This window comes from Pseudonaja textilis, chromosome 4 (assembly GCF_049901715.1).
Source record: "Pseudonaja textilis isolate UNSWEBS1 chromosome 4, rPseTex1.2, whole genome shotgun sequence".
NCBI lineage: Eukaryota > Metazoa > Chordata > Lepidosauria > Squamata > Elapidae > Pseudonaja > Pseudonaja textilis.
The window spans coordinates 3,065,456-3,079,544 of NC_141993.1; the positions used below are offsets into that span (position 1 = coordinate 3,065,456).

General features: G+C 40.6%; 1 protein-coding gene across 3 annotated transcripts in view; it reads left to right on the forward strand.

Moving 5' to 3' along the window:
* Positions 1 to 13,109, forward strand: part of PAX2 (paired box 2) — a 211,204-nt gene extending 198,095 nt beyond the window's left edge. For 2 of the 3 annotated variants that reach the window (XM_087932130.1, XM_087932131.1), the window contains 2 exons: positions 7,951 to 8,037; positions 10,986 to 13,109. In XM_087932130.1, the coding sequence (XP_087788256.1) occupies positions 7,951 to 8,037; positions 10,986 to 11,062 (164 nt within the window). In that variant the 3' untranslated portion in view covers positions 11,063 to 13,109. The remainder of the gene's footprint in view (positions 1 to 7,950; positions 8,038 to 10,985) is intronic. The other variant, XM_087932129.1, reaches the window with a different exon arrangement.
* Positions 13,110 to 14,089: the final 980 nt, after the last annotated feature.

Consider the following 14,089-nt stretch of genomic DNA (forward strand, 5'->3'; position numbering starts at 1 on the left):
AGGAGTAGCATACTACCTTCATTCTTTAATATAGAGTATGTTGTAAGGACTTTTATTTCCAATATTTTAACACCATCCCACTGGATGTGATAATTAAAGATTCCAGTGGAAATTGGTATGATGTATAAGAGTAGCACGGATAATGGAGATGGGGTATATAAACCACCCGGTTTAAATAACTGAAATCCTAAATTCACTGAATCTGAAATATCTCAACTCTATCTCTTCCCCCTACCAATACACAAAGAGTGATCCCTTGTTATGAACTTGCCAATCACTACAGAACATTTTCTTCAAGCCCTCTGCCGTGAAATGTGTACCATGGCAAGTTTTTTTAGAAAGGGTGGTATGCAAGATTGGAAATAGCCATCCAAAGCAGCTACGACTTTATTATTTGTTCGTTGTTTGATCATGAACAAATATATTTATGGATATTGTTTTGGGGTTATATTTTCTATTTTAGTTGGTCTTAAGTCAGTTTTCTAGTTATTTTACTGTACTATTTATTTGGGATTTTCTTAATCCTATCTATATTTGTCCTATCTATATTTTATTTGAACGACATTAAAATGGAATATCAACACAAGTACAAAGGGGGCAAGAGTTACACAGCAATGCTACATCAACCATTTCATCTTTTGACATAGACATGGACACTGATAGCTTCTGACATATCATGGAGGTCATAGCAGCATAACTATAGTTGAATAACCTAGGGGTCACCAAAAGTTAGTGGAACAATGATTGCTTGATAGCTATCAATGGTTGATAGATAGCTGGGATATCACTGTGTATTTGAATAAAATGTCCATGAGAGCTTCAAGCCACAAGGTTGAATCTGAATAAATATAAATTTATAATTTGGAAAGGAGAGAGAATAAATAAAGTAATGAGAATTGTCTAAAGAAGTTCAGACCTTCTTTCCAGGGATTTGTGGAAAGTCTGTCATATGAAAAGAAATAATATTTATTGTTTATTGTTGCTTAAGTTCTACATGTATTGTTATTAAATTAAATTAAATTAAAATTAAAAATTACCAATACTCTTTCACTGAAAAACACTAAAACCTGACAGAGCAACCCCCTAACAAAAGATAGCAGATGAGACCAGCATGGTTGCCTGAAGAGTTCTCAGACGTATTGAGAGACAAAAAATGTCAAATATAAAAAACGGAAAGAGGGACATATAACTAAAACAGAATGCCAACAAATCTTCAAGGAGGAAGCTGGGAAGGCTAAGGGCCAGAATGCTAAAATTAGCAACCAATGTAAAAAACGATAATAAAAAAGTTCATTCAAGATGTAAAGAACTAGAAGAACATCTAGGAAGCAATAGGTCCACTAATGGGAGCAGATGGAATGAAGGTGACAGGCAGCAGGGAGAAAGCACAACTGCAACTGTTTGGATGCAAAACGAAGAAACAGCCCAACTTATCAAAAGCAGCACTGAGGGAGATGGAATAGGTGTACAAGTCAAAATAGGCAAGGAATTAATAACAGAATACCTATTCACACTGGATGAGTAGAAATCACCTGGAACAGATGACTTACATCCCAGAGTTTTGAAGGAGCTGACAGATGCAATTTTGAATGTAATCTTTCAAAGGTCTTGTAGTGCTGGGGAAATACTAGAAGACTAGAAAAGAGCTGATGTAGTTCCAATCCACAAAAAGGGAAAAATGGATCCAGGAAATTATAACCCAATCAGTTTAACATCAATACCTGGGAAAATCCTGGAAAAGATAATCAAGCAGAGGATTTGTGGGCACCAAGAAACAAAAAAAGGTGATTATTAGAAGATGGCTTAGGTGTCAAAGCTCCAACTAATGAACCCAAGCAAATCAGAACTCTGAGGCTAAGATCTTCCTCAAATAATTTCTTTATTGGATACATCGTATCAGCACAATCAAATGCAAAACCAACTCTAAATGTTTCCCACAGTTTCAGTATAAAAACACACTTGTGTATTCAAATATTAAGCATGCTTATAGAGCAAAACCTCTTCCCCACTTAGAACAATCAGACCATCTCACCCTGCTTTTACTACCAGCCTACACTCCCCTTAGGAAGAGAACAAAACCTAGCAGTCAAACTATTAGATGCTTGCCTAAAAATGCCCTCTCCCAGCTTCAGGAGTGTTTTGCCCGCACAGATTGGAGCATCTTCAAACAACAGGACTTCGAGTTATACACAGAGACTGTGCTTTTCTACATGAAGACCTGTGTAGAAAATGTCACTGTGGACAAATGCATATGGACCTTCCCAAACAGGAAACCCTGGCTGACCAGCAAACTCCAGATTCTGATCAGGGCCTGTGACCTGGCTTTCAGAGCAGGTGACACCTCACAGTATAGCACTGCCAGAGCTGAGCTGAGAAGGGGCATCAAACATCTAAGGAGATGTAGAGATGTATAGGAGGGAGGTCGAGGACCACTTTACTGACAGTGACTCATGGCAGACAGGCCCTGACCAACTATAAAGGCCAGGGCCCAACAAACAGCAGGAGCAGGAGCACTCTGGCAGAGGAGCTAAACAGCTTTTTCGCATGCTTTGAGACCACCAAGAACCTGGACATACTGCCTCACGAGGACCACAACGCTGCACCTCTTTCTCTTCAGGTGCATGAGATGAGAAAAACACTGAGAGTCGTAAATCCCAGGAAAGCTGCTGGGCCTGATGGCATTCTGGGTGCAGTAGTTAAAGTATGTGCTGACCAGTTGGCAGAAATACTTACAGAGCTGTTCAATCTATCTTTGACACATGCCATCATCCCACAATGCCTGAAGACTGCAACCATCATCCCCATTCCCCCAAAAACCAATATAAACACTCTCAATGACTATAGGCCCATAGCGTTAACAAGCTCCATTATGAAGGTTTTTGAGTGACTAGTTTCATAGCACATCAGAGACTGCCTCCCGCCCTCCTTTGATCAACATCAGTTTGCTTATAGAGCAAACCGATCTACAGAGGATGCTGTGGCCATCACACTTCATAGAGCCCTGAGTCATCTGGAGAACAAACAGAGCTATGTGAGGATGCTCTTTGTGGACTACAGCTCTATGTTTAACACTATCATCCCAGGTATACTAGTAACTGAACTTGAACTGAACCCACCCCCATATGCTCCTGGATTAAGAACTTTTTGACAAACAGACCACAGTCTGTTAGACTTGGCCCCCACCTTTCTTCCACTATTACACTCAGTACTGGTTCCCCCCAGGGTTGTGTCTTGAGTCCCCCTGCTATATGCCTTGTACACCTTTGACTGCTCACCAAGCCACGCAACAAACACCATCATAAAGTTTGCAGACGACACGGCCGTGATTGGTCTCATCTCTGGAAAGGATGAGACGGCATATAGGGCAGAAGTACAGAACCTGTCTCTCTGGTGTTCACAGAACAATCTGTCACTGAATGTCCATAAAACCAAAGAACTGATTATGGACTTCAACACACCCCACATGGAAACACGGACAGGACCACACCCCACTCATCATCAACGGAGAACAAGTGGAAAGTGTCCCTACGATTAGATTCCTTGGCATCCATATTTCAGCTGATATCTCCTGGTCCCCTAATACCAAGGCCATAGTGAAGAAGGCTCAGCAGTGGCTGCACTTCCTGCGGGTTCTCAGGAAGAACAATCTGGATAAGAAGCTGTTGCTGGCTTTCTATAAAGCCTCTGTGGAGAGCACTCTGACATATTGTTTGGGTGTGTGGTATGCAGGCTCCACAGTTGTACAGAGGGTGATAAACACAGCTCAAAAGATCATTGGTGCCCTCTGCCCTCCCTGGAAGACTTAGCCAGGTCCTGCTGCCAAAGCAGAATCAAGCCCATCATACCCTGGCAATTATCTTTTTCCCCTGCTGCTGTCTGGATGGCATTTTAGGTCAATAAAATCCCACACCACTAGACTAACAAATAGTTTCTTTCCCTGGGCCATCCAAACCGCAAATAAACACGAAGTCACTACCTTATTAAGATGTGAAAAGATGTGAAATCTCAATACCCCATTCAGATGTATAATAACATATTACAGTACAATCCATCTCTTGCGTATTATACTGGGCTAAGCGTTACAGTCAGTGTTGGATGTGTATTTTGTGTATATTCGTAGATATTGTATTCTCAAATTGCAAATGGAGACGTGGGTACTCTATTTTTCTTATCTTCATTTTTAAATGCTTTGGTTTTATTGTATTGCGAACAGGTGCTGGGGTGCATCCACAGTTTTGTTGTAGTTGTACAATGACAATAAAGTTCTTCTAATAATTAAACTAGGAAATAACTCCCTCTCCAAAAGTCCCAAGTCACGTTGGACAACTAGGTTAATTGGCGGACTCTCCAGGCACTCCTCCCCATCTTTGTCCACCACCTGTAGAGATGACATTGGTCCCCACAAGAAAGTTCTTTGTTTTGTCTAGCAATGCATTTCATCTGCCCACTGTATGTGGCAACTGAGAAATAGAAAAATGGCTTCTGCCAGGTTTGATTTGAAGTTGACAGTTGAATCTCTTCTAGTGAGTGAGGAATTCCTGGAAAATATCAAATATAGATAGGTTAATTTCCTATTACACCCCTCCTACCACCAGGTGGTTACTTTAGCATCTGGGGATATTTTTCATGGAATTTCCTGACTAACTTCTGTGCTCTAATATCCCTGCTCTTCACCCAGGTAGCTTCTGACACGGGGTGCAGCTTTCCCTTATATAGTCTCAAGTGTAGGATCCTTTGTATTTCATAGTGAGTTTCCTCTTCCACTATGATAGGACCAAGGACTTCCTGAGCTACTGACCTCAGTGCTGATCTTATTACCAGCTTCAATAAGCTGCTGTGAAAGACTGGATGCACTTTCTCTAGTAGATATGGGAGTTTCAGTTCTACTGTGACTGGGCTAATGCTTCTTACAGTTTGGAAAGGTCCTATAACCTTAGGGTTCAGGTTTTTTGCAAGGCAACTTCAGTTTCAGGTATTTGGTATAAAGGTAAACTTTTTCTCTTATGTGAAATGATCTCTGAAGGGATTGCCTTTTGTCTGCTGGTTCTTTTTGCATCTCTATGGCTTTGGATAGCACCTGTTTCACATTTCCTCAAGTGGCTGGAGAGTGGGTGTTAGGAATTTGGCTGCTCAATGACCCTGCTGGCCACACCTGAAGCATCTCCCTCTGGCTGGAGCGGCGGGGAAGGTGTTGGCCAGAGTTGCGACAGGTCGTCATCCAAACTGGCACTTCTCCTGACTCTGCTTCAGTTTCTGCTCAGCCATGTCATGCTTCTTGCACTGTTTTAGCTTGAGGTCCAGTGCTATAGCCAATTAGTACCATTAATGGATTTTTTGGGGTACTCTTCATAAATGCAGACTTGGAGCAGCTCTTGGTCTAAACCTTCCTTGAAGTATAAACCAGTAGCCACTTTGGCTTCAGCTTGCCAGTGACCCTATGGAACTCCCAAACATATTCTTTCACCAGTTGTCCCCTCTGCCTCAGGTCCCAAATCTCTGCCTCAGCTTGCAGGGCTTGGGACTCGTTGTCGAATCTGGTTCTCAACTCCTGCAGGAAGACATTGACGTTTCCTAGCTCTGGTGTGTTTACATTGTGGAGTTTTGTCACCCACTCTGTAGCTTCCCCCTCGAGGTTGGCAGTCATGGCATTCACCATCATAACCTCTGATGAGTAGGCTGGAGCATAGCGGTCCAAGTGAGCCCACACCTGGTTAAGGAAAAATGCAAATTTCTCTGGGTCCGCATCAAGCATGGTCTTCATTGGTGGAGTTGCTACCAGTAGTGGAAGAGGAGGTGTACATGGGCTGGGGAACCAACCGGGACCTGGTTAGTTAAGACCACAGTTGGTGGCCAGACCATCCAGGGAGAAACTTAGGCCAGTTGGACTCACCACTCTCTACTGCCACTGGGAGATTCGCCTTAGGCATGGACTTGCTTCCACTGCCGGCTGGGGAGGCAGGCTAACCACTCAGAAGCCGCATCCTGTTAAGACCTCAAGCAAGCAGCCGCCCACCCTGTGTGTGCCTCTGCTGCACTTTGGTGCTCACTTGAGGAGGATTTCCTCACATGTGTGCACCCTCCCAGCCCCACCACAGTGAGAGAAGGTGGGTGGACGAGGAGGAGGGTTGCCCAAAGGGAAGCCTCTGCCGTGGCTGGCAATGGTTCCTCAGCCATCCTGGATTTCCAGAAAGAAGAAATAAAAGGAGAGAGAGAGAGAGAGAGAGGAGTGGGAGGGGGAGAGAGAGAGACATAGGCGCACATAGAGTTATACACAGAGAGAGGGGGAGGAAGGGAGATAGAGATAGAGATATACACCTGAGTGATACACAGAGAGAAACAGACAGACAGACACACACAGAGTGATACACGGGGGGGAGGAGAGGGAAAGATAGGGAGAGGAGGAGAGAGAGAGACATACAGAGAAAGATACAGAGGGGGAGAGAGACAGAGAGAGAGATACAGAGAGGGGGGGAGCGAGATAGAGGTGAGAGAGGGGAAGATAGGGGTAGACACACAGACAGATACAGAAAGGGGGAGAGTGGGGAGAGAGTTACAGGGGGGTGGAGAGAAGTGCACAATCACCGAACCAGTTGTTAAACCTGGAGAATCCCACCCCGCTCCATTGTTGGAGGCTTTTAGAACAAACTTGACATTTTATTGGGTTGGTATAAGGCAGGAGTCCTCAACCCCTGCACCACAGAGCAGCACCAGGAACTATGTCAGCAAGCAAATGAAGCCCCATCCACATGCAGGGTCTAGAAAGCATGTGGAACCAGCCCCCCTCCGCCAGTCCGCAGAAAAAGCGCCCTACATGGAACCAGTCCCTGGTGCCCCAAAGGTTGGAGGAGGGGATATTGATATAAGGTCTCCTTGAGCAGGAGGCCGAACTAGAAGACTTCCAAAATTCCTTCCCTTCCAGACCTACGGTTCCAACGTTTCTTGGTTTATAGATACTGGAATTCTTGTATAAAACCTGTTTTTGCATTATTGCTAATCAGATTGGTGACTAAGTGAGCAGGCCTGCAACGTTCAGGGAGCACTTGCTTTTTCAATTATCCTACTGGAAACTGGCCTTTCCAAATTTCTTTTTCTGGAGCATTTTGAGCTTCAACAGAAAAGCTCTAGGACTGCCCCGTGAACAGGTCCCAGCCCTAGCCTTCTCCAAAGACCGCAGTTAAAGAGAATCTCGCATTGATGAGAAAATTACATGTTTCATTAGTGATCACAAAAGGAGATAACTGGTTCCTCTCGGTCACAATTGAGCTCAGAAGCTCATTATCCTGCAGCTCGTTTTCTTTAACTCCTTGTCAATAAACATTGTGCACATATGGTGCTTCTGCCTTCCCTTGACTGGTCTGGAGAGAGAGAGAGAGGAAGAGTGAGTGAGAAGTTCTTTACTTAACCTGCACTTCAGAATAAATGTAGAAACAAATTGAGTGACAATATAGAAAAATAAAGGAAGCATTTAAGCCTCCTTTTACATAAATGGGCCTTGTAAAGAATCTTCCAACTGACTTTTATCAGGAAAGAGCCTGTTGCTTTCTTACTGAAAGTTCTGCTTAGATTCAACCACCTCAAAATGAGAAAGCTTTTACAGCTAGTCACTCTGCTGGCTGCAATTTGCCCCTGGATATGCTGTGATCTTTCTTAGAGGATTCTTAACCCAAATTCCAAAGGAAATTGCACCTGAAAACTCTTTATTACATTATTGTATTAGACTAAACTTCATTTTTCCAAAGTTTCCCGTTTTGTCTCCTTTGCCAATTCATTCTTAAGACCTTTCATTTTCCTGCAGTGTTTCTTGTGACTTGCAGAATTGCATTACAAAATGCCCAGCAGATTGTAGCCAGTGAAATGACTTTCTTCTCTTGTCAATTACTAATGCAATTTTGTTCTCTTTCCTCTCTGTCTGAATTATGGTATGAATGACACCCTTCTGTGTTTTTCAAGGGAGTGAATTCTCAGGCAATCCTTATAGCCACCCTCAGTACACAACCTACAATGAGGCCTGGAGGTTCAGCAATCCTGCATTACTAAGTGAGTATTCCCTACTCTCTACCGTTTTCCATCCCTTTCTGTTGACTCACTTGTTTCTTTGCTTTCTTTTTCCTATTTATTTATATCTTACTGGGAACCAAAAAAACTGAAAATGAACTGACTTTGGGCTAGTCCTGTCATTGAATCCAGTATTCCCCTTTTCATCAAGATGTTTTATCTAAGCACAGAGTTTACATTTACATTTTGCCCACAATTTTGGGGTGGTGGTGGTGGTGAGAGGGTGGTTGCTGTTTCCTCTAATTTTGAATTAAAACAGGGTATGCTGGAGCTATCCTCTCTACTGAAAGCCAAATCTAGCTCCAGGTTCTGCCTCAGCTTACCTTCCCAATAAGCAACCGAGCCGGAAGATCATTTAAAAGCTGTTTATTAGGGTACCCTGATAAAATGGGGTCTCTCTCTATAAAAGGGAGAGAGAACCTCGATCCCCATGTTTCCTTCCTTTTTATAGTTAACACAACAAAGAAAATGCAAGACTTGATTGGACAGAATAAAAGTAACTTCCCCTTTGCATAGGAAATCAGTTACATTTAGTCAGACGTGTTACGTTATTTGTATCCCATAATATCACACATGTTCATTAAAATGTGGTCTGACATCAGAAGGGCTGTAATTGTAAGGAAACAGGTTGTTTAGAGATCACAAAAGAGATAAACCAAATCTCAGGTTGTACTAACAAACTTTTCTTATCTGGAGCTAGTCTCCAGCTTCTTTATCAGTTTAGGAATGTTGAAAGCTAATAAATCTGAATATCATTTTAAGAGAGAGAAAATACATCAAAATAAATGCAAGGTAACTATGTTAGCTAACAAATAACAAAACCCATGCTATTTGCCCCCCCCCACCAACTACTTCAGACAAGAGTCTATTCTGAATTCTTCTGTACCAAATGTAAACTAATCAAGCTGCTACAAGAAAAAGTAAAGGGTCTAGAGAAAACTCTAACCACTCTGAAACCCAACCAACAAAATGAGAAACTCCAAACCTTGCAAGAAAAGTATGCCCAAATTGAACATAACAATGATGAAACAACTGCGAAAAGAATAGAAGGAGAAGGAGAAGGAGAAGGAGAAGAAGAAGAAGAAGAAGAAGAAGAAGAAGAGGAAGAAGAGGAAGAGGAGGAAGAAGAAGAAGAAGAAGAAGAAGAAGAAGAAGAAGAAGAAGAAGAAGAAGAAGAAGAAGAAGAAGAAGAAGAAGAAGAAGAAGACAGAGGGAAACATGTCACTCATAGAAAAAAACACAAACTAGTACAAAACCCCTGTCACACCTAACCCAACCCACTCTGTACAGCCCCACTGGTACTAAGCAATTGATTTCATGGACTGTCCCTGGAAGAAAACATGCAAACACATAGAGAAGAAGTATCATTAAAAAGTAGCACCATCAAATGCTTCTTTGATAGATAGAAAAATACCCCAAACCTCCCTAGGAAAAAAAAAGTGAGTGTTGGTGATAGGGAACAGAACCATCTGTCCGTAGATCAGATAGTCAATCCAGAGAGGTATGTTGGTTCCCTAAAGCTAAAATCAAAGATGTGGCTGAGAACCTAACCAAAATAATTAAACCCACAGATTACTACCCTTTCCTACTAATACATGTAGGGACGAATGACACAAAAAAAGGACTTGAAAATAATATTGAGTGATTAGAAGCAGCTAGGCAAGAAGGTCAAGGACTTCAGTGCACAAATAGTTGTTTTCATCTGTACTGCCAATGAAAGGACAGCATCCGGTAAGAGAGCAAAGGATTCTAGAAGTCAACCATTGGCTAAAGGGTTGGTGTAACCAAAAAAACTTTGGATTCCTGGACCATGGTCTGTACTACCTCCAGAATGGACTTCTGGCAAGAGATGGGTTGTACCTCACAAAGATTTGGAAGAATGTTTTCAGAAATGAATGGCTCAACTTATCCGAAGGGCTTTAAATTAAAATTGATGGGGGAGGGGATCTCCATGACCTAATTCCAAACAAAAACCACTAGAAAATAAGTCTAATAATGAAGTAAGGAGCAATGGAAAAGAAGACAAACCTGAACACCAAATAGGAGAGATAGGAAGCATACCCAGAGTCAGACATAAATATTCAAGTGCCTTTATACAAATCCAAAAAGTCTGGAGGAAAATCAGGGTGAACTTGAGCTATTAATGCATGGAGGTTGATATGATATAGTTGGAATAACAGAAACTTGATGGGATGAAACCCATGACTAGAACATACTGATAGAAGGATACAAACTCTTCAAAAAAAAAAAAAACAGTCCCCATAAAAGAGGAGTTGGAGTTACCCTGTATGTAAAGGACCACTATATTGTTACAGAAATGCATGAAACCAAAGAAGAAAACCTCCTAGAATGCATATGAGTCAATATAAAAGAAAAAAAAAGAATGACATGGGCCATAGGTGTTTACTACAGGCCACCAAACTAAACAGAAAAAAATGTGTGACTTTTTTTGCTAACCAACTAACAAATATATGTAGGAAACACAGTATGTGGGACTTCAATTACCCTGACATCAATTGAAAGACTAATTTCGCACCAAGTGAGAAATCAGCCATACTGGACTTAATTCTTACAAACAGAAAAGAAGTGATAGAGGGAGTTGAAACTGCAGGAACCTTGGGTGAGAGTCACCATGTCATAGTAGTATTCAACATAATGCAAATACAAGCAATAGACATGACAATAGGACTCTGATAACAAGCACTAGATAATCCAAGTAATTTAACCTCCCATGCATGATATAGTACATATATACCATGTATGTTGTTTTCTTATTTTACTACATCTAGTAAAGGAATCCTCATTTCCAGATTTCTATTTCCAGTTCCTTTTTAATATGCTTTCTTTCTTTTCTTCCTTTCTTTTTTTCTTATTTTATTTTACTGTATGTCCTTTCAATCAGTCCATTTTTCTCCTGTGTTAACTTTCAGGTTCCCCTTATTATTATAGTGCCACATCCCGGGGCTCCGCACCTCCCACTGCTGCCGCTGCCTATGACCGCCACTAACTACCATGGAAACCACATGAAACTGCAGGGTGACAGCCTAGGCCTCCATATTGTACCTGTCTGATGGACATTCTGCACCACCTGGAAGAAAACAACATCCCTCCCCTCCACTTTCTATTCCTCAGTATTCTTTCAGATTGCAGAATTTACTGACATCACAAGACTGAAAATGTCATGTCCCTTGCAAACTAGCCAAGCTAATTACCCTACTTCATTGGGTAATGGCAAACCAAGTTTGTGGCCAGTGGTTCTGCTGTCTCTGTTACTAATGCCACTGCAATATTTGAGACTCCTCCTTGGTAAATTCTTCAATTTCTTCCACACGAGTCTTCTCTAACTGCAAGAAGAATGGAGAGTGATATGGGCAGTCAGTAGCAGAGGAGAATGCTACTTATAATTCATTGTTCCTCCCTAAAATGATCATCTATGAAAAAGAACTCAGAATGATCAACAGTCAAATTTCCAGAACCATAAGGGAAACATGCAATTCAGCCTAATGAAGGGGGAAAGACTGCATCATCTGCTGTATTTCACAAAAGTTTCCTTGTGTGGTACATTCCCTCTCATTCCTATATAGGTTGGTTGAAATAATTAGGTCTTGCTTTCTTCTCATTTGAAGGTTGACCATTTCCATCCTATTTGTCAAAATCTTACAGGCTGAAGGTGAACAAGCAATCACACCCATAAAACATATAGAGTCAAGTCAGAAAGAAGGATGGAGTGATGTCAACCAACTATCAACATGAAGAACTATACGAGTGGATATATAAATATAACTGCTCTTAATGCTTTGTCCTCAAAGTCTATAAATGGCGAGGGGAAATAAAACCCCAATTTTCTGAAAAAGTAAAGTCATGATAGAGTAAGCTGAAATACCACCCCAACTTCAATGATAGAAACATTTTCCTGAGTTTTGTTCTTTTCCTTTTATGCACACAGGAATATTCATGTATGGCAGAGAGGAGAGCGAGTACATTTTGTGGGCAGCCATCTGCACAATATACAAATTTGGCAACAATTCAGAAAAAAAAAAAATCCATTCTGTATGTGTAACATGCATTTGATGACTTGCCAGCCAAAATATATTGCTTTTTTGCTGGGAAAGATAACAGTTTGGGCAACTGACAATGAATCCAAATATTTCTGTTTAGAACAGAGATTATTGTTTTGGTTCTCTACCTTTCTGTTCTGCCATTCATATAGAAGCATCACGATGGAATAAAGGTATGAGAAATGACATATTGTAAAAGAAATGTTGAAATACAGAAAAATAGATTTCACTTCCAGAATGTTATGCCTTCTCTTCTTATTTACACGAACAAAAGAAAGGACACACACGAGCAATATGTTTACAATTTGGTCACAACTTGATTTGAGAATGGGCAGATAAGCAATCGTGCCATTGCCAATTCATGCCAAATCTAAAATTCCAAACTCATTTTAAACTTGCCATATAATGCCACAGACAATATATCTATTGTTATATAAAAACCACACACAAAGCCTATCATCTATCTTGATTTTTTTTTACCTATCTTGTTTTTTGTTTTTTTTTTGCTCTGCCATAGTTCTCTCTCTCGCCAATTGCTATTCTGTGTGAAATAATTTGAAGATTCCTTTCCCCGCCCTGCCCAATTGACCATGTTTTCTGTTTCCTTGTGGTTGCCCAAATCTGTTGGGGGCTTTGCTTGGGCCCATTGCATCTCAAATGCTAATATCATGGCCTTCTGCTCTGCTTTCTTGGGTTCCTTCCCTTTTATTGAAATAAAAAGTTATAAGATACATAATAAAAGAAATTTTAAAACTCAGATTTGTGAAAACTTGAATACCTTTAGTAGGGTCTTGTCCTCAGAGAAGAACAACCTACTCCTCTTTTACCAGAGTGAGAATCATGAAGAAATTCATTCATATCCACAAAAGTGACAGCATAGGATGCCTTCTATAGCAAAAGGTTTCATTTCCAAAGCCTCTTCTTATGTGTTCTAATTCCCGTGTAATTTTCGCTTAAGCGAATGGCATGCAAACGAAGTGGACCTTTTCATCGTAACTATCTTATCTCTTCTTGCCATAACAATATTCCGTTATTAAAATACCATTTATGCAAATTTCATGTCATAATGTAAGAATGTTGTAAATCATATAAAACACGGAACATTATGCATGATCATGGTGGATTTCAGACTTATTAAAATCTAGCATTTCCTTCAGCAAGTTAGTGAAGTCTCTAAATATAATCCGGTCTAGAATGTCCTAATCTATACAGGAAAAGGGGGCAGAGGTAACCTTCGTCAATGTCCTTTTTCCTTGCACTCTTGAGCACTATCTCCCACAATATTCAAAACGTTTTTCTCTCCCTCCTCCTGGGCAAAGAGAGAGAAGAATTATTACTTCCTTTTTCCACAAGTAGAGATGTTCTGTGAGATCTGGAGGAGAAAGGAGATACAATTTACATAAATGGTTGTAGTGGGCACAAGATGCTCATATGTTTCTTGTGTATATTTAATGTTAAACCATCTGAAGAGAAGCAAGATCTTCTCATCAGGAGCTTTTGAGATAAGAGAGGAGGAAGTGTTCATAGAGAACTAAATATACTTGCTCCCATTTGGTACATCTTGACTTCATAAAGAGGCACTGGATCCACTTTCAAGAAAACTTAAAGCAGGAGGCTTTGCAAATCAAAAAATTGTTAATGTTGGGTGGATATAAGAAATGGTTGTATTTTGCTTTATAGAACCTTTCTGTGAGATTATCAAACATGACCATTGCCATAAGCCAGAAACTCTTTCTGTTGTTCTCCATAATACCATTGAAATGTGTTGATATTATTGGATCTCAAAAATCATCTACATTATTGGCTGTGTTTTTTTTTAATTAATAAAAGAATGTTTATTGATAGCCCCAAATTAAAAGATCTGGAAATGCACTTATTCTTTTATATCTTCTTTACAATCAAAAATCATTTCAATGACACCTTTAACTATCTTATTCCAAATTAATTTTAAGATTAAGGGCAACAAAAACCAATTT